General features: G+C 41.2%; 1 protein-coding gene across 3 annotated transcripts in view; it reads left to right on the top strand.

The window, feature by feature from the left end:
* The window catches only part of Nt5dc1 (5'-nucleotidase domain containing 1), a 102941-nt gene that overhangs the window by 66434 nt on the left and 9922 nt on the right, over nucleotides 1-26585 (top strand). For all 3 annotated transcript variants that reach the window (XM_008772981.4, NM_001106393.2, XM_039098600.1), the window contains 4 exons: nucleotides 14608-14782; nucleotides 16319-16416; nucleotides 23522-23640; nucleotides 24692-24844. In XM_008772981.4, the coding sequence (XP_008771203.1) occupies nucleotides 14608-14782; nucleotides 16319-16416; nucleotides 23522-23640; nucleotides 24692-24844 (545 nt within the window). The remainder of the gene's footprint in view (nucleotides 1-14607; nucleotides 14783-16318; nucleotides 16417-23521; nucleotides 23641-24691; nucleotides 24845-26585) is intronic.

Genomic DNA, 26585 nt, shown 5'->3' with positions numbered 1-26585 from the left:
TGGCTCAATGTTTAAGAGCACTTGCTACTCTTCCAGGGAACCGTGGTTTGGTTCCCAGCGTCCACAGGACAGCTCAAGACATCCTTATCTTTCTAGGGTATCTATTGACTTCTTCTGTGGGTAACTGCATATGCCTAGTGCACAAACATACATGCAGTATCTAAGAGGTCCTAATAAGAACTAGAGAAGTCATAAAAATGGATTCTTGAATAAGAAATACAATTCTAGGACATTCTTGTTACAGTGAAAAATAGTCACATTGTCATAAACAGTGGTCCAGTTCAGGGATGTGGCAGTCGTCCAAATGCTCGTGCTTAAGACAGGATTTTAATTTTTAGAACCTAGTTGTAGACAAAGGTGTGAGGATTAGTTAAGACTTTAGGGAGAAGTTATTGTTCTTCCTAGTGAGAGTTAGGGGGCTAAAAACAAAAGGGTTAAGTTATCTTTTAAAGAGTTAAATTCGTGGAATTACAAATAGATCTTGAAGTGTATTATTTAAAGTTAATGGCGGACAGTAAAATAATAAACTTATAACTATGAACATTATGAAGAGAGGATGGAAAATAAAGCATAATGGTGGGTTGATCACATTTTCATCTCTTGGTGGAAGTCAGTTGATTCTGTTCATAGCATATGAACTAAGAAGTTTTAATATTGTTATATTGTTTAGAATTGTGAGTGTCAGGTTTAAAATAAATTAATAATTCAAAGGGCTAGAGCACTTGCTCAGTAGAAGACCCAGGTTCAGCTCGTAGTACCCACATGGCGACACACAACTCTAATTCCAGCTCCAGGGGATCTAACACCCTCTCCTGGCCTTCCTAGACACCCATCATCTGTGTGATATGCACACGTAAATGCAGGAAATCACTTATACACATTAAATAAAAATAGTCTTTAAAAATTAAAATAAGTGACTCTGGATGGTGATGTGATGAGTAATTCCCAATGAGAGGAAGAAGCAAGATGGAAGTCGTCGTTCTTTATTGCAGCCCACCTGGCATCGCTGAAGAATTACTGCTCTGCCTACTTGACTTTGATGTAAGCATATTTTAGGTATCGATAGCAAAAAGCCATCAACGAATACTTTTGTCTGCCTGCCCTGTCTTGTCCTCCACATTGCTGGCACGGGCAGCTGTCACCCTCACCTTCACTCTGACTTCTTCGCTGGGCTGGAGTAGACACAGACTTTGTGGGCTTTGGGCCACTGATCAGCGCTGTGTGACTACAGTGTAGATGTCACCCCAATCCTGAACCAGACAGTACTGACAACTTTTTGGTACCAATCCCCATTCTTGAAGCTATGTGAAACAACTAAACATTTTAAAAACCTCACAACAAAGCCTTGCTTTCCATCTTGTCTGGTTTGAAAAGCTACAGGATTGTGCCATTGTAGAAGAACTTTTAAGTCATGTGCCTTAATATCTTCTACTCAAGGCTTAAGAACTAACAGGCAGATATCTTCAGGCTAGCGGTTAATACCTTTAGGTGCTGTAATAGGGCCTTAGAACAGTCTAATTCAGTAATAAACATAATCCAAGTCATTAAATGATATTGATAGATACTGAAATGTCAGCTCTACTACCTTTAAAATTGTTTCTTATTAGCCCTTGACACAGTTATTTTAAATCTACCTATGAAAACTGTCCTGATAATGGTGTTTGTCTCATGGTTATGAGGACTTAATGAGACAACATGTAAAGCAGCTAGCACAGAGCTGGACAAATGGAAGTACTAAGGAAGCCTTTGTCTGGTGTCACTGACACTGACGTGCAGTAGTGTGCTGGACCTTGTGCTGCCTTGAGTTCTCTGTATCCCCAGGTCAACTACATCAGAAGCTCTACAAATAGATTCACTCCAGATAATACTGCTGCCTTTCGGAATCTGAACTTAATCATACAATAGCAGTTAATAACTTTGCTCAGAAAGTGGCCTTTATTAGCTTACTAGTACCAGGAGTGAACAAGCTTTTTCTAAAGCTTCCAAGAGAGATCCCAGTAAACAGAAGGCTTCCTTTCTCCTGTCCGAATCCTGGGTGGCCAGTGACTACATCAACAAACAAGGATTTGGTCACTGACTTCCTCTCCAAATTGAGGTCACCAAGTAGTGAACAACAGCTTCTGGATAACATCCATCTCTTTAGTGAGGTTCACTCATTCACTGACAGGTTTTCCAGCCACGTTGTGTGCACTGTTCATTCTCGAACCACAAGATGTCAACTGCCTCGCACGCTCAGTCACTGATGGCGGATACACAGGTATAGGTTCCTCCCTTTGCAAGGCCATTCACTGGAACTCTGCACACCTGAGGGAAGTTATCATGTTGCTCATGACCTGCTGGACCCAGGCAGATCATTTCAAAGAGTATCCTTCCTTCTGTCTGTCTAGTACTTAAGAGCCCCAAGAGAGCCTCGTCAACTAAAAACCACATCATTTAACGATAGTGGTCCCTTGTTTTCTGACAGACTAACTCCTGAGGTCACGCACAGAGACAGTCTTCTAGATTCGTTCTCAATAAGCCAACAACTGAAGAATAATTAAGCAAGAATAAAAATGGCATAAAATATGTGAAATTTTTCTAACAGTCATTCCCCTAGCTAACTTACCACTTACCATTTGCGACTAGATAATCCTTTGTTGAAATAGTCTATATATTGTAGGCTTAGCTCTGTTGTGTGCGATGTTCTGTATATTGTAAAACATTTAGCCATAGGTTGCCTTCTGACCACACTGTCATTGAATGCAGCCACAGCTGGTCATTTTAGGAACCATAAACTGGAGTCAACTTACACCCGGGAGAGGGCTAGCCAACACGACTTCCTGCCATGGTGAAATGGCATGTTTCTGTGCTGCCCGGTGTGGTAGCCATGAAGCCACATGCGGCTCTCAAGCACTTGAAATATGGCTAAGCTATTTGAGGAACTGATTTTCAATTTTATTTTCTTTTACCTAATTGTAAGTAGCCACCTTTCACGAATGGCCTGCTAGAGTACAGGCCTAGACACTTGAGGAGTCTTCCATTATAATGCAGGTTCCTTTGTGTCAGTTCTTTGCATAGTCTAGATACACCTGTCATCTTTTTAGAAAAAAAGTGGGGTTTATTGAGACCCTGTTGTTCTTAAAATGTTTGATATATAGATCACTAGAGGAACAGAGTTAAGTTTAAACTTGATCCATTTGTGTTTGAAGCTAAAAAGTCTTGAGTTCATGGCTAGGCAATGAAGATTCATGAGATGATGATGAGACACTGTGGTCAGAGTATGTGTCTGTGCATGTATTTATTTCAAAGAATGCATCGTTGAAAAGAAGTGGTTTGCTGAACTTACTTCTCATACTCTTTTGCGGGGTAGGGGTGAGAGAGAGCTCATGTGTCCTTGATTCTACCTTCAAGAGCATGAACCTTTAGGAAATTATTATTGGCAAAAGATTATTTCTTTAATTCTAAAAACAAAGAACTTTTCTTTTACAGATACAAATCTGTTTTTCGACGCCTGCAGAGTTTAATGCCACTTTGAATCCAGGTTGATAGTTATTTACAGAGCCAGACAAAAATCCAGCCTGGTGACATTCCCATTAGGCTAAGAATGGAATTCAGAGATTGTGGTCTGGGAAAGGGAAAGTGTGGTTTATGAATTCATAAACACTTCGAAGATAAAAATTCAACTCTTAAAACAGTGACAGCTGTTTCAATCAGTGGTAAATTAGAATAATAGATCAGGCACTCTGTAGAAGAAGTCAGGAAGGGTGACAGTTCTCAATGATTTACTTCCCTTATTGAGAATGTCCTTCAGGACTGAGGATGGTGCAGTGGTAACAGGTATTACCCAGATAACGTGGCAGAGGTAAAGGGAACCTGTGTGCTAAGAAACCTGTTTCTCTGAACCCACACATCTATGGTCACTTGATTTTTGACAAAGGAGCCAAAATCATCCAATGGAAAAAAGATAGCATTTTCAGCAAATGGTGCTGGTTCAACTGGAGGTAAGCATGTAGAAGAATGCAGATCGATCCATGCTTATCACCCTGTACAAAGCTTAAATTCAAGTGGCTTAAGAACCTCCACATCAAACCAGATACACTCAAACTAACAGAAGAAAAAGTGGGGAAGCCTCTCGAACACATGGGCACTGGAAAAAATTTCCTGAACAAAACACCAATGGCTTATGCTCTAAGATCAAGAATCGACAAATGGGATCTCATAAAACTGCAAAGCTTCTGTAAGGCAAAGGACACTGTGGTTAGGACAAAACGACAACCAACAGATTGGGAAAAGATCTTTACCAATCCTACAGCAGACAGAGGGCTTATATCCAAAATATACAAAGAAATCAAGAAATTAGACCACAGGGAGACAAATAACCCTATTAAAAAATGGAGTTCAGAGCTAAACAAAGAATTCACAACTGAGGAATGCCGAATGGCTAAGAAACACCTAAAGAAATGTTCAACATCTTTAGTCATAAGGGAAATGGAAATCAAAACAACCCTGAGATTTCATCTCACACCAGTGAGAATGGCTAAGATCAAAAAATCAGGTGACAGCAGATGCTGGCGAGGATGTGGAGAAAGAGGAACACTCCTCCATTGTTGGTGGGATTGCAGACTGGTACAACCATTCTGGAAATCAGTCTGGAGGTTCTTCAGAAAATTGGACATTCAGCTATCTGAGGACCTAGCTATACCTCTCCTGGGCATATACCCAAAAGATGCCCCAACATATAACAAAGACACGTGCTCCACTATGTTCATATCTTCCTTATTTATAATAGTCAGAAGCTGGAAAGAACCCAGATGCCCTTCAACAGGGGAATGGATACAGAAAATGTGGTACATCTACACAATGGAATATTACTCAGCTATCAAAAACAATGACTTTATGAAATTCATAGGCAAATGGATGGAACTGGAAAATATCATCCTGAGTGAGATAACTCAATCACAGAAAAACACACATGCTATGCATGCATTGATAAGTGGCTATTAGCCCAAATGCTTGAATTGCCCTAGATGCACAGAACACATGAAATTCAAGAGGGATGACCAAAATGTGAATGCTTCACTCCTTCTTTAAAAGGGGAACAAGAATACCCTTGGCAGGGAATAGGGAGGCAAAGTTTAGAACAGAGGCAGAAGGAACATCTATTCAGAGCCTGCCCCACATGTGGCCCATACATATACAGCCACCAAACTAGATAATATGGACGAACCAAAGAAGTGCAGGCTGACAGGAACTGGATGTAGATCTCTCCTGAGAGACACAGCCACAATACAGCAAACACATAGGCAAATACCAGCAGCAAACCACTGAACTGAGAACAGGACCTCCATTGAAGGAATCAGAGAAAGAACTGGAAGAGCTTGAAGGGGCTCGAGATCCCATATGAACAACAATGCCAACTAACCAGAGTTTCCAGGGACTAAGACACTACCCAAAGACTATACATGGACTGACCCTGGACTCTGACCTCATAGGTAGCACTGAATATCCTAATAAGATCACCAGTGTAAGGGGAAGCCCTGGGTCCTGCTAAGACTGAACCCCCAGTGAACGTGATTGTTGGGGGGAGGGCGGCAATGGGGGGGAGGATGGGAGGGGAACACCCATAAAGAAGGGGAGGGGGAGGGGTTGGGGGATGTTGACCCGGAAACCGGGAAAGTGAATAACACTCGAAATGTGAATAAGAAATACTCAAGTTAATAAAAAAAATGGTCTTGATGGAAAAAAAAAAAAAAGAAACCTGTTTCTCTGAACATGACTTGTCCTTGTGTTGTCTTAGCACAGGCATGGTTTTCATTGTTTAATACACAACTTTCTCCCATAAAATTCAAAAACACTACTTAGGTTTGAAAACAGGAATGACTGTGTTTGTCTATATGAACAAATTGGCAGTGTTACATGAACTATTTCATTTGGCCCATTTTATATTGATTCTGTCCATATGCACCTTTCATACGTAGTTTAGCAATTGGTCTTGGTGTCTGCTCAAATCACTTTCCTGATCATGAAATTATCAAGTCAGCTCTCTCTTATAGCAGTTGTTAAACTCTGTTGGTAAGGGTGGTATCTTCATTGTCCCCTGAAATCCCTTCATGTTCCTTCTAGCCTGGAGATTTTTCCCGGAGAGACACCTTAACACCACAGGCTAATATTACCTGGCTTTCCTGACATTTTTTCTGTATTTATAATCCCTATACAGCAGCTTTTCCACCCAGTAGATGTGTGAGGGTAATAGAACTACTTCTTGACCATCATTTGCATGTAGTTCTGCACCTGCCTGTTGTTCTAGTCTCTACCATACAATCTATACACTTTATGTCTGTATTATATATTATACAATCACTGTGTGTGTGTGTGTGTGTGTGTGTGTGTGTGTGAATGTTCAGTTTAAGACTGCATCACCTTTTCCCAGGTATTCTCAGAACAGGAATGGTCCAGACACTTTGTAGTGTCAGAATTATTTTTTCTTCTCAGTATCTATAATGGTAATCACAATTTAAATTTTGGAGAGAGCTAGATCTTACACAGTTTTAGGTCACAGGTACTCAACAGTGATTCTCAAATACAGCCGTTCACAATTTTAGACTGTCTGACACTTCCAACCTCCAACACACACAAAAAAAGAGAAATTAAAACAAAAACCCTTAAAGGGAATAGACTTTGACCCAGTTCAGTTTTGTCAAAATAACTTGCATTTGGTCCTGCAGTAGAGCTGTTAATTCAATGTCGTAATGAGAAAGGGTGTGTGTGTGTGTGTGTGTGTGTGTGTGTGTGTGTGTGTGTGTGTATACATTAGCGCATGTGCATATGTGCTCTTTGTGTATGCGTTCATGGATCATAAATGAGAGGTGAATTATACAGGAAAATAAATGAAAAAACACTGGAGTCTTGTTGGATTGGAAGTCGGAGGAGTCAGCGCAGAAAAGGTAGAGGAAAAGGAATTGGTCCAGGAAATCAAAATGAAGGCTAGGATGGGAGGAAAGGCTGAAACTAAAAGCCCCACCTAGGGCAGAAAGCAGGCCTTACTCAGCCACCATTCACCTGTGAGCCCTTCTCTCCAGGTTCCTGATGTTTCTAGCTGAGTGTGGCAGACACTGCAAGCTGTGGTAAACAATAAGGCAAAGAAAAGTACTGGCTTTGTAAAGGATAGAGCTGATCACCTCATACCCCTACTATGTGCTCTGCTCTGCTCTGCTTCACATGTGGTCAGTGGAACGTGTGCACTAGTTGCCCCTCGTGCGTCCATCTTTGTTATTTATGTCCTCCAGGAGCTTTAGTTCTCAGCATGCGGAGACTAAGAGGCTGTCATGGAATTCTGTCGGGCCACGGCCTACAGAAGAAAAATCAGATCATAAAAACCACAGTGATCACATCGTTCCAAGATTTTCACTGGTTAAATAACTGAGCACTTGAGTCTGCAGTGGGAGGCAAATTTCCTTTAAAAATTTATAGCAAGCGAACTGTAATCTCTAGACTGTGATGTTTCTATTACTGTTTCTGATTTCTTTGTGCCTTGGAGATCAAAGAAATTTACTTTTAGAGAATAGAATGAGCACCTTCAAATTCACCATGCTGGGAGGCACTCCATTATGGTTCGCCTGTTTTCTTCCAGATCCTTACTTCTGAAGGACCTGGCAGATTTCAAATTAGGATAATCAGTCAGTGACCAAATTCTGTTGAAAACAACACTCTCTGGGGTGATTATGTGTCTGGCACATAATAAAACAAAACCACATGACATGGAACCCACAGAGCTCCTGAAGTTAGCCCCTAAAACCTGCCCTAATTTTTATCTGCAGGCATCCTTAGACCACTGTCCCCATGGGGACATGGAGATCCCTTTTTTTTTGTTTGTTTCCGGAGCTGAGGACCGAACCCAGGGCCTTGCGCTTGCTAGGCAAGCACTCTACCACTGAGCCAAATCCCCAACCCCGAGGAGATCCCATTTCTTAAACAGGTAATATTTAAGGTGGTATTTAAGCAGGGTAGACTTTATTTGTAGCATTCAGGTTCTCTACATCCTTCTAATGACCCCAACATAGGCTGTCTGGGGCTTTCTACTTTCTTCTCTGACATTAACAGGGGAAAATATTGCCAGCTGTTATTTTTTAGCCCTGGGCTTACATTTGTTGTTTAATTACGGCAATAGAAAGAAAACTAAAACAGTAGCTTTGGAGATGGAAAGGAAAGGAGGCTCTTTGGCTTATCAGCAGTTTATTTGAACCATATGAATACTATTTTAAGGGAACCCTGTGACAGCCTTTCTCCCCACATGAATTCTCTAGTTACAGTTAACCAATTGGAACAATCAAGATACCATGCTAATTTGTATAAGAGCAAACATTTTAAGATAATTGTCCCCAGTAATATTTCAGATAATCAAAAGTTGAGTCAGAAGATGGCTCAGTGTTTAATAAACTAGACACTTGCTGCCAAGCCTGACAACCCAACTTTGGTCCCGAGAATCCACAACTAACTTCCACAAGTTGTACTTTGTATAGCATTTGCACCACACACACACACACACTCACTCACACACAGACACACGCTCACACATACAGACACACACACACATGCACACACACACTCACACAGAAACACACACACTAACACACACACTAACACACACACTAACACACACCCATTCACACACACTCACACACACATACACACACTCACACACACACTCACTCACACACACACACTCACACACACACATACACACACTCACACACACTCACTCACACACACACTCACACACAGACACACACTCACACATACAGACACACACACATGCACACACACACTCACACAGAAACACACACACTAACACACACATTCACACACACTCACACACACATACACACACTCACACACACATACACACACAAATACACATTGAAATATACAGAGCAAAATAAACAGCAGTTAATATGTGCAAGTTTCCTTTGTCATGAACAGAGGTATATTTTACCCACTAAAGATACTTTAAAACTGAAACACCCTTGATTGCAGAAAACTCTCAGAAGATGCATGCTTAGAGCAGTTCTTCTTAACCTAATGAATACTTAGAAATACTTGAAGATCTTCAACACATACCCATATTGTGGCCCAGCCCAGCTGAGTCAGATCTTTAGGATGAGGCATGGGTTTATGAATACAGAGAAAGAAATAAGTATTGTTAAAAGTATATATAGTTCATGTTTTTTCATTATATTGCATACTTCACTTTTGGGGTCCTTTTCTGAGTGTTATATGTAGCAGATCGATTTTTCTCATCCATCCATATGTGTTTACTTAAGAGTGAGTCATTAGAGCAGCAGAAACTACAGAGAGACTGTAATTGGGAAATCTGTTTTTTAACCTTCTGTTGCATCCTTTGTTCTCTATAAACACACAAAAGAAATTTACCTCTTTCATCCCCCAATAAATACCTCAGTCTTTCATAGACAAGCATTTTTTTGTTTTTTTTTTAGAAAATAATTAATTGGATCATCCCCACAGCATATATATTTTAACAACCCCCAGGTAAAGTATTTAGCAGTTTACCACCATGCTCTTATCTAACTGGTAGAGTTGGCAATGTCAGTGCCCTCAGTTCTACAATGGCAGCAGCAACAGTTGGAGGCTGGTGGTGGGGGTGTGGCTGGTGGTGGGGGTGTTGGTGTCCCAGCGTCCCGGGCCCCTTCACAGGAACAGCGGTGTAGCTCAGTAGTGTTTATCAACCAGGGATGATAGTGGTGTCACTGTGGCCCAGGTGTCCGTGAACTAAAGCAAGTGCAGTATTTAAGTTGTAGCACCTTTCTCTGACCACAAGAGGTCTCCCAGCCCTGCGTGATCCCTGCAGGCCTCTTTTCCTGTACAGCAACCCACTGCTCCAGCATTCCACTCTGGCAGCTTTCTCCACAATGCTATAGCAACCAAGATTTTAACTAAGAGAACTAAACTTTTATTCTTTAAAGTTAGCATTCTGAAATTTTCCTTTCCTTTCCATTTGGACACAGGAAATACCAGCTAAATGGGGTGGTAGGGAAGGGAAATGAGCTCTGTAAAGCGGCAGTAAAGTAGAATTCCTTCAGTGGGTAAGCGAAAGGTCAAAGCAAACAGGACTGTTGTTTTCTACCTCAGATCTGAATCCCCTGTCTTGTCCACTTACTGTTAACCTGTTGTTAAGTGTGGTTTTAATAAGGGTGAGTACGGACCAGAACTTTACATACAAATGGCTTTGACAGCACATAGTGAATATTTGTTATGCACAGTTTGGCAGCATGCTACAAATCGTCATTACTTTGAATATAAAGACATAAATATTCTTGTATTTTCTCCTATACTAACCTAGCATTCATGCATTGATTGTCAGCTTCATGCTAAGCAGAAAGGTATATTTCCTGACTTCAAGGTTTAGTCTCTTGGAGAAAATCATGGAACAGGAAACTTATAATTCTGTAATTATCCTTTAGTAAGAATACGTTTGGATGGCAGTAGAGGGGGCTACGCAGATACAAGCTTTTGCCACAGATGCTAATAACCTGAGTTCAGTCCCTGAGTTCAATCCCTAGGACTCACAGCTATGGAAGGAGAGAACTCCCCTGTGTGTTCTTCTGACCTCCACACATGTACCATGATAAGGAGATGAACACACACACATATGACAAACTGACGTAATTTTAAAGTTTGAATAATATAGTTTGAGGGGCCTAGGAAGATGGCTTGGTAAATCCTTGTCTTACAAGCATTGGAACCTGAGTCCACTCCCCACACTCCACACCTTAAACCCTACACACCATGATACTGGTAAGGTGGAGACAAGTGGGTTCACAGCCTAGCTTGCTTGTAGGTCTCCTCCAAGCCAGTGAATGATGCTGAAAAATGTATCTTCTGGCTTCTACATCCACATAGGCAGACACACACACACACACACACACACACACACACACACACACACGCTCACACACTTGAAGTTGCAAAGGTGTATCAGTTCATGATCTTTTGTTGCACAAAACATGGAATTTACTATTTGCATCTGTTTAAATGGTGTTGTACTTTTTAGTTTGCCTATTCAATGGCATATGAAAGGGGTAACCATTCTGGAAATCAGTCTGGAGGATCCTCAGAAAATTGGACATTGAACTGCCTGAGGATCCAGCTATACCTCTCTTGGGCATATACCCAAAAGATGCCCCAACATATAAAAAAGACACGTGCTCCACTATGTTCATTGCAGCCTTATTTATAATAGCCAGAAGCTGGAAAGAACCCAGATGCCCTTCAACAGAGGAATGGATACAGAAAATGTGGTACATCTACACAATGGAATATTACTCAGCTATCAAAAACAACGAGTTTATGAAATTCGTAGGCAAATGGTTGGAACTGGAAAATATCATCCTGAGTGAGCTAACCCAATCACAGAAAGACATACATGGTATGCACTCATTGATAAGTGGCTATTAGCCCAAATGCTTGAATTACCCTAGATGCCTAGAACAAACGAAACTCAAGACGGATGATCAAAATGTGAATGCTTCACTCCTTCTTTAAAATGGAAACAAGAATACCCTTGACAGGGAAGAGAGAGGCAAAGATTAAAACAGAGACTGAAGGAACACCCATTCAGAGCCTGCCCCACATGTGGCCCATACATATACAGCCACCCAATTAGACAAGATGGATGAAGCAAAGAAGTGCAGACCGACAGGAGCCGGATGTAGATCGCTCCTGAGAGACACAGCCAGAATACAGCAAATACAGAGGCGAATGCCAGCAGCAAACCACTGAACTGAGAATAGGACCCCCGTTGAAGGAATCAGAGAAAGAACTGGAAGAGCTTGAAGGGGCTCGAGACCCCATATGTACAACAATGCCAAGCAACCAGAGCTTCCAGGGACTAAGCCACTACCTAAATACTATACATGGACTGACCCTGGACTCTGACCCCATAGGTAGCAATGAATATCCTAGTAAGAGCACCAGTGGAAGGGGAAGCCCTGGGTCCTGCTAAGACTGAACCCCCAGTGAACTAGACTGGTGGGGGGAGGGCGGCAATGGGGGGAGGGTTGGGAGGGGAACACCCATAAGGAAGGGGAGGGGGGAGGGGGATGTTTGCCCGGATACCGGGAAAGGGAATAACACTCGAAATGTATATAAGAAATACTCAAGTTAATAAAAAAAAAAAAAAAAGAAAAGAAAAAAAGAAAGAGCACTAAAGTAGTGATAAAAAAAAAGAAAGGGGTAACCCCAATATTAATGATCTTCCCTGATTAACTTGCCTTCTTGGGTTAGACCTAGTAAAAGTTAGTAATAACATTTATCTAGGTTATGAATTTAAATTGTGCTGCTTAATATGCTTTTTCTATCCCTTGTTAACACTAATTTTAATAGCAATCTGCATGTTGATCGCTAGAGGGCAGTAGGCACACAGAGCCCAGAGAAATATTTTCTGAACACAGAGAAGATTGTAAATGTTTTTGGCATCATGAATAATAAATCTTTGATTTCCAGCAGTAAAGTTTACTTGTTACAAATGTTCATGCCACTCTTAAATGTAAACGCTTCTGAAATTACATCAGGACTTAAGGCCAATATTTGTTAAGGTTGTGTTCTTGGCCATTTGCGTTTGACTCTTTTTTTTTTTCTTAACATCCTTTTATTATTTACAGATCCTTCACTTCATTGAAGAACAGAATATTTTAATTTTAAGGTTCATTGAGTGGCTTCTAAAATATTAGTGGCCCAGAGAACTGCACACATGTCATTGAGGGACCAAACACAAAGAGAACTATGCAAAAAACTTTGCCTTTACACTTGATCTTCTATCTGATTGGTTTCTCAGTATAGCATTTAATGTCTCGTGCTGTGTTCTAGTGTGGTTGCAGTGTCCTTGTGTATTGTTTTCTGCATCAAGATGCTTAATGCTGCTCATAATAGGTGTTTTTACTGTGTAGGCTATTACTAAAATGAGTTTATTTCAAGAGCAAATTTCATCTAGAGGTTTATTAACTCAGTGGATCATCCTGAGACCCACTGATGTCATCAAAAGTCCAGGTGTCCCTCATTTCTCTTCTTGCCCCCTGACTTGTTCTTAGTGTGGAAGGTACCAGCTGGGAATCTAGGTAGAGTTTGTTATCATGGCAAAGCTGAACAGGAAACTTAACCCTGTTTTTAGTGATTTAATTACTCCAGGGTCCCTTGGGGACCACATGTGACTCTGCATCTATCTGATAAATGGAGGAAATTATGTGTGTGTGGATAGAGAGAGCAGGATTCTACTGAGTATCCAAGGGCCATGAAAAGAGAATGAAACTTCACATAAATTCGCCAGCAAAGAAGAGAAAGGAGATGGGCCTGGGCAGGCAGGGAGCTGTACTTGCTACTCTTTTAGGCTTCATTTGTTTTACTTCATGTCTCACGTGGTGTTCTGATAATCTTAAAATTGTAAGCGTCAGAGTCTTAAAATGCAACCCTTTTTTTGCAATTTCATGTTCATCCCTGGGCAGAGTTGCAGGGGTAGTCCATATCTACAAAACCTCTTGTTTTTGTCTTTGCACTGTTCTCCTAGCATTAAAGAAGGTAGGAATTTAGCTTTCCTCCTCTGATTATTAGTACCGCACAGTCTAAAATGTGCGACAAAACTGGTAGCCTTTCAACAAGATCTGCAGTTGCCTGATGCTGTGAGAGGCAGGACCAGCAGCTCCACTTTAGGCATCCTAGACTTTCGAGTGCCTTCCAGCCTTCTCTGGTAGCTTTGCTCTGGCAAGTTACATTAGCTGTCGATTAGCTACATAGTTTCGTATTTCATCTCACAGTATCCCATCATTCCTCTGAAGGATACAGCTGGCTGCACAGCTGCTTCCAGACAAAGATGGCTCCTTGTGCATTCTGGGTACTTATTAATCAGCTTTCTTCAAATACAGTAAAGTTTGCTCTGTTTTTGACTTGCTGGTGATACTGCACTATATTATTTGAATAAGATTAATTCTTGTGAAAAGTTTGAAAACTTATGACATTTTAAAAATAAACAATAAATGATATTTTCTAATTATCTAATTAATACTTTCCATTATGTGTGTACAGTGTGTGTCTGTGTGGGATAGTTGTACTAGTCACCATGCTGAGAAGAGCAGAAGACATTGGGCCCTGGAGCTGGAATTATAGGCAGTTTATGAGCTGCCTAACATGAACTCATCTTCCTCAGGAACAGTACATACTCTTAACAATCTAGACATTTCTATAGCCCCAAAGTACTATTTTTAAAATAATAATTTTAAAAATATTAAAAGTATTTTAAAAATACTTTTTTAAAGTGTTTAGACCAGGCATGGTGGTTCATACTTTTAATCCCAGCACTTGAAGGCAGAGACAAGCAGTTCTGGCCAGTCTGGTTTATATAGTGAGTTCCATGGTAGCTAGAACCCTGTCTTAAAAACAAACAAACAAAAAGAGTTAATATTAACAGAATAGCTAGATTGTTTGAACCTAGTCTTCGTGCCTTTTATTTTTGAAAAGTTTTGCTTTCAAAGTTTAGCTTTGAATGACATGTGGTTGTCTGAGATTAAACTGTTTAAAACATTTTTATTAAAGACATTGCTTTTTATGTTTTTAATTTTTCAGAAAATTGTGGATTCTTCTTTCCAGAAATAAAAAGAAATCTAGGCAAATATGTGTACCGCTGCCCTGAGTCTGTAAAAAAGTGGCTTCAACAGATAAAGGATGCTGGGAAAATTACTATGTTGATCACTAGTTCTCACAGTGATTACTGTAAACTTCTTGGCAGTTACATCCTTGGGTAAGTAAAGAGCAGCTCTTCATGGATGTCATTGTCCAGCTTTAGGTGGTCATTCAGGGCAAACCTGAGAATGTACTCCCTGGCAAACTGTAGGATGCAGCCCTTGTATCCATTTCAATGCAAATGTATGACCTGTGCCAGTTAGCAGAGCCAGAGGTGGGATTAACGTAAAACCAAGGCGATAGAGTTTGAAAAGAGATAGATATATTTCAGGCTCCTCTTTACAACTTCCTGTGTGGCCTGGGCTACAGTTTATAGCTTCTTTAAGGCTTACTTTCCTTCTCTTAAAACTCGGACAGTTGCTTGTGAATAGGGGAGAGTGTTTAAATAGTGCACAGTACATGCCCGTCATGCATACCGCACAGAATAGTTCGTAAGCTTTAATGATTGCTAAATTTATGTGATTCTTGGCAATGCTGGGGAAGGCCCACAGTCAAAGCAGGATTTTCCAGAGGGTTCTTAGATTTCTTCTAAGATCGCATATCTCAGCAAACACAGTTACCCTGAGTGTGAACCAAGCTGTAGCCCTCAGCTTACCTCCATTAACAGTCTTTAGCCCCAGATTTCTATATGTTCTTTAGCATGTCTGCTGATTTAGTTTGTTCCATGGCATACTTACCTGGAAATGGGTTTTCTGCCTTCTACAAAATGCATAGGCAGTTATCCTTACGTGAATTAATTAAGGCCAGTGTCCTGGGCACCTGAGGAGAGCATCTCTTCCTGAGACCTTTGCACTCGGGTGTAGGACCGTGCATCAGCACACACAGGGCTCTCAGTTACCACCAGCATGGATAACCACAGTCCTGCTTCTACTCTCGATTTCTAGTTTTTGCACTTTTCATTTGCTGCATTCTGGAGCACTGTTTCTTCAGGGTGAGGGTGAGGCCTAGGGAGACTTTCATCAGATAGTCTTTAGCAAATACTGCACAGTACACATTGATAGTGTCATCTAAAAATTGTTATAGGACTGTACTGATTTTAAAAATAAAATACCTCCCTCATGTTTTGAACACCGAGAATTGTCACTAGGATGAATACAATGCTGCTTTCTGTAAGGCCAGTATATGCCAAATCTATTGAGTCTTCAGGCCTATGTGTACAGACAAATTCCTTCCATTCCTCAGATTTGAAACCATGGGCTATTTTCAGCTACAAGAGACTCTTGCCCACCATATTGTTTTCAGGAGAGAGTGAGTTCTGAGTCTAGGTCATCATAGCTTCTGTGTTCTCTCTCTCTCTCTCTCTCTCTCTCTCTCTCTCTCTCTCTCTCTCTCTCTCCTTTTCCTTTTTCTTCACTTGATTTTCTTTTGTTATATCTGTGCTTTAAGTATTGTCCTATTTTCAGGAACCCTGGCTAGCACCCGTCCAACCTCTCTTTCCAGTGTAGCTTCCAACTTAAAAGTGTGTAAGGTGACCTTTGTAAAGCACCTGAAAGCTGACTGAAGGGTGAACAGTGATACCCTGTAGAATGCATAGGCAGGGAGTAAGTTCTGCAACTTTTCTAATTCCTTAATGTAAACTCACTTCGCATTTTAGGAAGGACTTTGCAGACCTTTTTGACATTGTGATTACAAACGCATTAAAGCCAGGATTCTTCTCACATTTCCCAAGCCAGAGGTCTTTCTACACGCTTGGTAAGTTGTGTTTTGTTATTTCTATCTTTGACTAACCGCACGTGCATAACACTGTGTAACGGGGAACATCATTCTCCCTTAAGAGAAGGTAAACATAAACCTGTGCTTACATTCATCTTCCCTCAGCTTTACTCTGTATCTCACAGTATATGATAATCATTTGTTTTTGTGTCAGCCTCTCCCTATTTTCAGTGACGAAGGGCATGAATCTCACCTGAATATTATGGTCTAAATAATACACTGTATGTGCTTGAGGGAATGAATTAATAAGTCAGAGTCAACCATTTGGGGAACAGAACTCCCTACAGAATCCACAAAGATCAAAACAACAAAAAAGCAAAACAACACAGGCACATGTGCATGTGCATACATGCAAACATGAATGCACACACAAACACATAATTATGTAAATGTGCACACATGCGCGCGCGCGCGCGCACACACACACACACACCATGTGCTTCCGTGCAACGATCCGGTAAGAATTGTCACACTCAGAGAGACTGTTGGAGAAACGAGGTTGCAGGAAAAAAACAGGCCGTTTGCAGTTGAAAAAGAATGATGAGAAGCAAGCTGCTCCTCCCTTTGTCGGACTTCTGCAGAGTTTTCTCTAGTTGTATGTTAGCACCTTGGATTTGCAACCTGCTGTGATGAAGAACATGATGCAGACTGTCCTTTCAGTTATGTTTATCAAAGAAACTCTAGAGTATTTTACATTAAACACATGGTATGAAAGAATTACAGATCTTAAGATATACATACACTGGGGCTAGACAGGTATCTCAGGGGCTAAGAGTTCTTGCTGTTCTTGCTGAAGACTAGGTTCCCAGCAGGCTCCCAGCTGCTGTTAACTCTGGTTCCAGGGATCCAGCACCCTCTTCCAGCTCCTGTGAGTACAGCATACAGGTGGTCCACACATATACTTACATAAGTAAATAAATAAACTATAAATATATATAAATATACCATACATTGTTTTACTTGTCTTTTAAAATAGAGACTAACTGTGTAACCCTGTTTGGTCTGGAACTCACACAGAAGACCAGGATAGTCTCTAACCTTATAACAATCTTCCTACCTAAACATTACCATATTTGTAGTTCTAGAAAACCTTTTTTAAAAAAATCATACTTTCCCTAACTGTAGTTTATTTTATTTACAGCTGAAATTATATATTTATGATCTACACCACGGTACTATAACATATGTGTGCACTGTGTAGTGGACAACTCAAGCAGTTTGACACATGTATCATCCCACTTAAAACCCACTTCTCCAGTGTACATCCCGTTCCTGGGAAGGCTGGTCTCCAGGAGCTGTAGTAGCTCTATTGTACTCATCCTTCCTACGGTTTGTCTTTATTGACATCTCTCCCCTCTCCCCTTCCCCAGCCTCACCTACCCATGACTTTAGTCTGCTTCCAGATCAGTGTTTTTACATTCTGCATATGAATGAAGTCACATAGCACTTGTCTGTCTGTGTCTGGTTCATCTCACTGAACCTTATACCCTCCAGGCTCACTGATACTCTTACGAATACCATTTCTCTCTTCCTAAGGCTGAACAGCATTTCACTGTGTATATTTTACTGGTTCTCCACACCTGCAGATTCAACCAACCTCAGGTCTAAACTATTCAAAGAAATTGCACAGGCACTGGACACAGTATGTGCATGGTTTTCCTTACCATTCCCTAGGCAACACATTATAACAACTATTCATGTAGCTTTATATTGTATTAGTAATGTAAGTAACTGGAAAGGTGATAGATGAGTAGATAGATATGGACAGTTTGCAAATACAATGCTGTTTTGTGCTAGGGACTCTGGGGGTGGCTCCGAAACTAGGCTCATATGAATGCTGAAGGATAATTATATACACACAGAGTTTTCTTAATTCCTCAATTGATGTGCACTGGCTTTGTATCTTGACCATTGGAAAAATGTCGTGAGGAACATGAGAGTGTGGATATCTCCTCTATGTGCTGACTCCCTGTTCTGTGTGTATGTACTCAGATGCAGGATTGCTGGATTCTATGGTAGTTCCAAGGGTAAGACACCAACATTCATACATGCTAAGCTCACTGGTTGCCCCAGCCTATTCAATTTTTGGAGGAACCTCTATACTATACTAATTTCGTTTTACTCAATAGTATGCAAGAATCTTTTTCTTCATACCCTTACATGTACTGTTTGTTTTGTTTTGTTTTGTTTTTAATAAGAAAACATTCGAAAGGGAGTGAGGTGATATCTCCTTGAGCCTTTAATTTAACTTCTCTCTTGATTAATGATGATGGGGTTTTTCATAAATTCCTTGAGCATTTGCATATCCGTAAGGAATTCTTTGCTTAGGTTCTTTGCCTCGTGGAGGTTGTTACTTTCTATTGAGTTGAGTTCCTTTTGTGTTTACCACTTTGGAGTGGGACCTGGGAGAGCAGAGCCTAGCAATGAGGTGGACTAAAGTCTCATGCAATACCCAACCTCTGACAGCTTTTACTATTAGGGTTAAGAAGAGTCACACGAGTAAAGTTTTCAAGGCTTCTAGCTGCATGTAATCACAAGGACAGACGACACATGGCAAAAACACTTAAGCATTTATATAATAGGTAGCTAAAACACGTAATTGAGTAACAGCAGCAAGCATTTTGATTGATCTGAAGTAAACTTACTCCTGTCTATCACACCTGGGAAGACCTCGAAAGCACAGTCCAGGAATTACATGTTTTGAAGAAACTGATGTTATAAGATTCTTATCTTTTTTTTTTTTTTCTTGGAGCTTTCACACAAGCATTCAGAATTCTCCTCACACAGCTCCATTTCCGACTGTGTTCCATTTTGTGTTAAGCATTTTGGATATTGGCCCCTTATTTGAGGTTCTCAGATACATTCTCCCTGACACGTGCTGTCTTCACTCTCCATCAACTGTTTCTTTTGCTGTACAGACGGCAATTCTGTAGGACTCAACCCATTTTTACTCTATTACCCCTGCTTTGGAATCCCAAACCTTCTTATAAAACTTAAGCTTGGAACTCCATCCTGTAGTTTCGAGGATGAAAGTCTAGATTTGATGTAGATCCTTGCCCTGTTGTGACTTCTTTAAGATGCCTAGAAACCTCACATATATGCGTCATGCTCACCATACAGATGTTCTAGTCTTAGAGCCTAGTGTGATTAACTCAATTCCTAAGGTTCTTTGATACCTTGATTTTCTGATATTAAAAAAATAGCATTTAAATGAGAACTACAAAGAACCCTGTAGTTTAGAGATTTAATGCACATAGATGACATTAGGAGTACAAAACAGAAAGAGTCAGAGCTGTGGTCACCACAGGGTGATGTGGTCCTTCCTGGAAAGCCTGTGGCCCCTGCCCTGTTGCTGTGGTTAATCCCTGTAGCTGCTCTGTGCAGCCCATCCGTTTGTGCCCACCCGCCTCCAATTGCCTTTCTCTTGCTGATGAGCCCAGCTTTCTGCTTTCTGTGGATGGTTTTGCTCTCACTTGTACATTGATAGGTTCGACTTGCTAGTCCTGTGACCCACAGAGACATAGTTTGTCTTCTGTAGTCTCCATACCCAAGATAGGTCTGGAAACTTGGGGTGTTCTAGGAGTTCATCAGCCTCCTGCCACTTAGCCTGCTGTCCTTTCCACAAGCCATAACTCTCTTAGAAATTTGCTAGCCGTGGATCTCAATGAGATGATAAAACTCAGCCATCCTCTCTCACCCCTGCCCAACATCTGTCCTTACGCTCGCTGCTGCCTTTCTGCCTTTCTGCCTCTCCCCTCATCTTCTCTCAAACGACTTGATGCAGCATCGCGTATGCTTGGGTCGCATCCGCCTGGTAATTCTCAAGCCACCCTCCATATTAACAAGTAGGATGCTCATCAGATCAGGTCTGTGCTACAACTGTCAGAAGTAAATTCAGTCTGTGTTCCAAACAGTCAAAGGCAGAGAAATAAAATTAAGATCCTGACCATGCTGGAATAGAAAATTCCAGGAGCCAATCTCTATGTTCACTGTGTCCTTGGTGAGTGGCATGGACCTGACATCAGTTGTTGTCATGGTAACTAGAGAAGAGCAGATGGTACTGCAGCCAATGCGGGCCCAGCAACTCAGTCAGCCTGACCCCTGGAGTGAGAGAAGCATCACATAGGCAGAGTCTGCTCCCTCCCCACTTCCTCTCTATGCTATGCAAAAGGGGACCCCAGCCCTTACCAGTGCTAAGGTTTACAAGATTGTCAATCTCTAGGGACCTAGCTCCTATCTGACTACTGCACTGCAGACTCACTCCCTACCTCGATGTGGGAATCCAGTATTCATCTCTGTCCCTATCAACACATGAACGCCCTCCCAGCCCCCAGCCCCCAGCCCCACACCCACCCTGCCTCTTCTTTCCCTAGCTGAGCCTCCTTTCCTGAATCTCAAGGTATATTTTTCCCTGCATAACACATAAATAGCATAAATGTTTTTAACATTTGTTTTCCTTCCGTCTAGAAAACAAAGACCACCAAGCTTGCTGATTCACACCAAGCTTGTGTGAATGAAGGGTCGATTTAACCATGAAAACACCAGAGCCAGCCATCTTCAGCCTTTCTAGTGTGCTGTGTAGAGCTTATGTAAACCCTCACCTCTGCCGCTCTCTCGCCCACTCCTCTCTCTCCTGGTGCTTTTCATCCACACTGACATCAGTTCGTTATTTGCTTTTAAGCAGTTCAGTATCTTTGCAGTTACTTCTTGGCAGGCACATCATATATTTAACCACATCTGCACAATCATGTCGGTTCCCACTCCATAGAAGATCCTTCAGCCAGTAAGTTCTCCTCTTCCCTAATGTGTACTGGTTACTCTATCTCTGCTGAAAACATGACCTTTTATTCCTCATCCAAGCCTTTGTCCTGGCAGCTCGCTCTGTCATTGCTTCTGGGATCGTAGTGTATATACAGAATCACCTTGTTAAAATGGAGGCTGAATGAGCCAGCAGCCTGGAGAAACCTTAGCTTCTGCATTTTTAAGCTCAGAAGATGACATTTTAAGGGGCAATGAACTCGATGGGAAACATCCCCCTTCTCTGTCTGGAGACCCCCTGTGCTTGCCTGATGACACTCACAGGTAATAGCACCTGTCTGATCCTTCTCTAGGGCTCTGGGAAGCTCCTTCCTCAGCCTCACAGTGAAGTTAGCTGCTGAGCTTTCTCTCCTACTCAGGTGTGCCTCCCATGGGAAGCAGCTATGTATAGAAAGCAGTCCTTAGCACTGTGCCAATAACATGTAAAACATGACTGAATGAAAGTGGCCGAATCTGTCATTGTACCAGTTACAATTCCTGAGGCACACTGGGGTTACAGGTTTGTGCTTGCCACATTCAGCCTTATGTAAGCTCTGAAGATCCAAACGCAGGTCCATCAGGAATTACTTTTTCCACTAAGCCATCTCCACAGTGCCTCTATTCCCGTTTCTGTTCTAATGAATTTGCTCCACCTTACTAACAAAGTTGTTTATCTTTAGTAGTAAGTCTTCCTGTTTTAGCCCCTGTTTTGTGGGCATTTCCTGAGAACACACAAATAAAAATCTACTTACCCTTGTCAGGTCACCAGGAGAAACGCAGAAACAATTGTGCCAGTGATTTAGTGGGCAAATGAGTTTAACTGGGATTACGTACAGGAGCACGGGTTACTTGGAGGCAGTTAAACCACTAAGGAAAAAAAAACAGTCTTTTCCAGCAATTAAGTGGTTGACTACCTGTATGTCCTCAGAGAGGGGTAGGACTTCATGAGCCCTTCCCCCAGAAAAAGAGACAGTCAATGCGCCCAACCTTCTGCAGGTCTCCTGTCGTTTACTGATAACCACAGTTGCTAAGGATTCAAAGTGCAATAACTGTATTACCCTAGAAAAATAAGCCATTAGTAGGATAATTGTTCTATTATGACCCGAACACAAATTAATGTTTAATAGATATTTTGCTTGAAATTTTTCATTCTACCCATGGCAAGAAATATTATGATATTCACTAACTGAACCATTTTATAAAGCAGAGGCAAATAGTGGCTCAGCAGATCAAAGCTCTTGCCACCAAGACAGACTACTCAAAAACTCTGTTTAATTCATAGAACCCATACAGTCAAAGGCTAGCACCAACTCCTGAGATTGGCCTCTGTGCACCATGGCATGCACATCCCCATGGATAAATAGATAATAGGTGATGATAGATAGATAGATAGATAGATAGATAGATAGATAGATAGATAATAGATAGATGATGGATGGATGGATAGATGGATGGATGGATGGATGGATGGATTGATGGACAGATAAATAGATGATGGATGGATAGATAGATGATGGATGGATAGATAATAGATAGCTAGATAGATGATGGATAGATGGATAGATAGATGATGAATGGATAGATAGATGATGAATGGATAGATAGATGATGGATGGATAGATGATAGATGGATAGATAGATAGATGATAAATATATAAATAGATAGATAATAGATAGATGATGGATGGATGGATAGATAGATGGATAGATAGATGGATAGATAGATAGATAGATGGATGGTAGATAGGTAGATGGATTGATGATAGATGATGGATGGATAGATGATGGATGGATGGATGGATAGATGCATAGGTAGATAGATGATGGATGAATGGATGGATAGATGATAGATAGATAGATAGATAGATAGATAGATAGATAGATGATAGATAGATAGATAGATAGATAGATAGATAGATAGATAGATGATAGATAGATGGATGGATAGATGCATAGGTAGATAGATGATGGATGAATGGATGGATAGATGATAGATAGATAGATAGATAGATAGATAGATAGATAGATGATAGATAGATGGATGGATAGATGCATAGGTAGATAGATGATGGATGGATAGATGATAGATAGATAGATAGATAGATAGATAGATAGATAGATAGATAGATAGATAGATGATAGATGGTAAATAATAAGTGAGCACGCACCATGCTTATAACCGGTGCTTACTGAATGCACACATCCTTCCCACATGGTTTCCTTCTACACATGGTCCGTAGCCCAAGGTACAGCCCAACTAAAAGGTTGTTGTCAACCATACTTGCAGAGAATGATGAGGAGAAGGATGAACTGCCATCTCTGGATAAGCCCGGCTGGTACTCCCAAGGGAACGCTGTCCACCTTTATGAGCTTCTGAAGAAAATGACCAGCAAGCTTGAACCGAAGGTAATTTCTGACTGAGGCAGAGTCCTTGATGTCCATGTGCAGATCCAAATGGTGTGAGCAGAGTCTTGGCTGTAAATGGTTAACAGTTGTCTGCCTAGTAGTGGGGCTTTGGGGCTGAGTATTCTACCTCTGAGCACCTGCTACATCTCACCTTTTACCTCTTACTAGAGGCACTCGGTCTTCATTTGTGACAAGGAAAAACAAGATTCCAGAGAGACCACAGGTCTAGGAAGTACACAATTCGTACATACGATGCCTAAGAAATGACATTCTGATAATACAAAAGAATAGTTTATACATAAAACAAGAAGTGACTGTAACAGCACTGACCAGCTTTTCCTTAAAGAATTGCTTACATCCGACCCCTTAGTCTTGGTTGGACATTGATGTATTTACAGCACAGTACTTTTCCTCCACATGGTGCATACCACAAGCCTGGTGAGCAGGAAGAATCACTGGGTAGCTGGCCATGGTTCATTGGTACCAACTTTCTTGAGCTCCTGAGAACTATTCATGGGGTCAGTAGACACAGGACCTGGATGAGGAGCCTTAACCTCACACTGTCTTCTGTGAGTGGAGGGGTGTGGTCTGATCAGTAGGGCTTTGCCTCAGAATATCTGAGGCGCTTTCTAAATTGTACATGCTGGAACCGTACATTTATGAGTTCAGTTTCAGCAGATCCAGGGCAAGTCCTCAGAGTGTACAAAGTCTTAAACAGTGGTTGTAATGGGTGTTCTTAGTAACAGGTAATCCCCTATAATAAGTTGTCAGTTTTAGTTCTGTCTGCAGATTTGATTATAAACATGTGAAAGCACACAGGCTCACCTCTTAATGAGGAATATCAAATAAAATTGTTTCTCATATCCTACCTTCCTGCCATCTTCAACAAAACTGTGAATCATATAGGACTGATCATATATGTATGAAATTATTTGTGGAAGTTTAAGACACACTGTTTTGGGGTAACTGCTGCCTGAGGACCTTCCTTCTATTTTCTGTGCAGTAGTTACCACTCACCTCCATGCCTCCTTCTGAATTCTATCGATCGCAGGTGGTTTACTTTGGTGACAGCATGCATTCAGACATTTTCCCAGCCCATCACTATACTAACTGGGAGACAGTCCTTATTCTCGAAGAGCTTCAGGGGCAAGAAATGGAGAAGCCTGAGGAAGCAGAGCCTCTGGAGAAAAGAGGAAAATATGAGGTAAGGATCCTGTCAGTCCTTTTTGGGGGGAGTAAGGGGTAGCAGTGTTTGAAAGCTGAGGTCTCCTTATCCTACCTGACTTTAGAAGCAGCTGGGAATAGTTCCTGTAGTTCCTCCATGATAAATGGAACAAGAGGATCAGAATTTCAGGACAAGTTTCATATCAGCCTGGGCTTTGTGCGATCCTGTCTCACAAAAGCAAATTATTCTGGTCTGGCTGGATGCTTTCATGTTTCCATACTCTGTATTCAAATCACTATTATTTAATGGCTCCTACCTCAGTAGATTGCTCTAGTCAACATGTTTGTGTTGTCTGCTTTTAAGGACCTGGTATGTGCCATCATCACTCCATCCCGGATGGGGAAAACTGGATGAGGTCCCCCTCTAACTGGGGAGCTGTTGGCAGTTAGTGGCTACGAGGGGAGGGGAGTCATTTTTTTTCAATGATGTAGCCAATGATAAGTGGCCCATGACCCAATAAGTGAGACCACCCCTAATTAAACTCATTAGGGGTCACTTTTTGAAAGGACATGAAAGTAGGAGGGGGACTTGTGAGAAGAAATAGTTCAGGGTAAGGAAATGAATATAATCTAAATCCGTAACATGCAAGTGTGAAACCAAGGGGAAATACCAAAAAAAAAAAAAAAATTAATCTGTCATGTATCTCTCTGCTGGGTTTAAAAGCAGCTGAAGCAGTTGTGTGTGTTTCACCAATATCTCTTGCCATAAACCTGAGACTCCGACTAATGAAGTCCAGATGGGACAATGTTGAGCTCTAGACCTTTCCTCTGAGCAGCAGTGTACAAACATCACCTCCTGAGAGTTTAGACCCGTTGCTGCCTCCCTGTGGAGAGGACAGAACTTAGACATCTTTAGTCCCAGCAGAAGGGAGGCAGTCTCTAGAGAAGGCTAAGAGAGTGAAGAGTCCCTTGTGTTTAAGAAAAATGCAGCTTCTCCAAATGTCAAGCATGTAATATATATAGAAAGAGTCTGTCTTTCAGTTTAAAAAGTTCAAAGGTGCCTACAGACGGGTTGAATTCTGTATTTCTAATCACTTTATTCAGTCTAAATGAACTTTCAAAAAAATTAGTTAAAAGGAAATTATCCGATTGTTTCAAAGCTGGTGGCCTGAGCTGGAAGCCTGACCATGACTGCTCTGCAGTCTGTGCTGGTGTGCTGGTTTGTTTTGCTGCTTGCATTTAGTTCCTGCAGTGTTATGCAGTAATTTCCAAGCTCAGTCCACCCTTATTCTGAGCTCACTTTTGCCTCCCTTGATTTGTGACAGGAAGCATAAGGACTAGGGACGTCTCACATGGAACCTGGCTAGCTTTTGTACACAACTTCTCGTTCTGTAATCTGGTACATCACTGATTATCCGTGCCTCTGTAGTACAGCTAATGGATGGGCAGAAATGGTGCATATAAGTGATTTGCAGCACTCGTAGAGTGACTGGGGCAAATTTTTCTTTAAAATCAAAACCAAATAACCAGCCAATCAAAACTCATTCTTTAGAGTGGGAATTTCTTGGAGCATCTCAATGCCACGCAGCAAGCCTTGTGTTGAAGGAACGCACGGACAGGGAGCCTTCTTTCAAGGTTCCCTTTGTTACTGCGCTTACTGCTCTAATTTAGTTCTTCATTTTAACGAAAAAGAAATTGCATTCCTTTAAGAATATTTTTTAAAATTTACGTCCAAAAGTAACTTACTTTTAATGGTGAGCATTTTTAACAAATAAGAAATC

This window comes from Rattus norvegicus, chromosome 20 (genome assembly GCF_036323735.1).
Source record: "Rattus norvegicus strain BN/NHsdMcwi chromosome 20, GRCr8, whole genome shotgun sequence".
Classification (NCBI taxonomy): Eukaryota; Metazoa; Chordata; class Mammalia; order Rodentia; family Muridae; genus Rattus; species Rattus norvegicus.
This window is presented reverse-complemented; position numbering and strand designations above follow the sequence as displayed.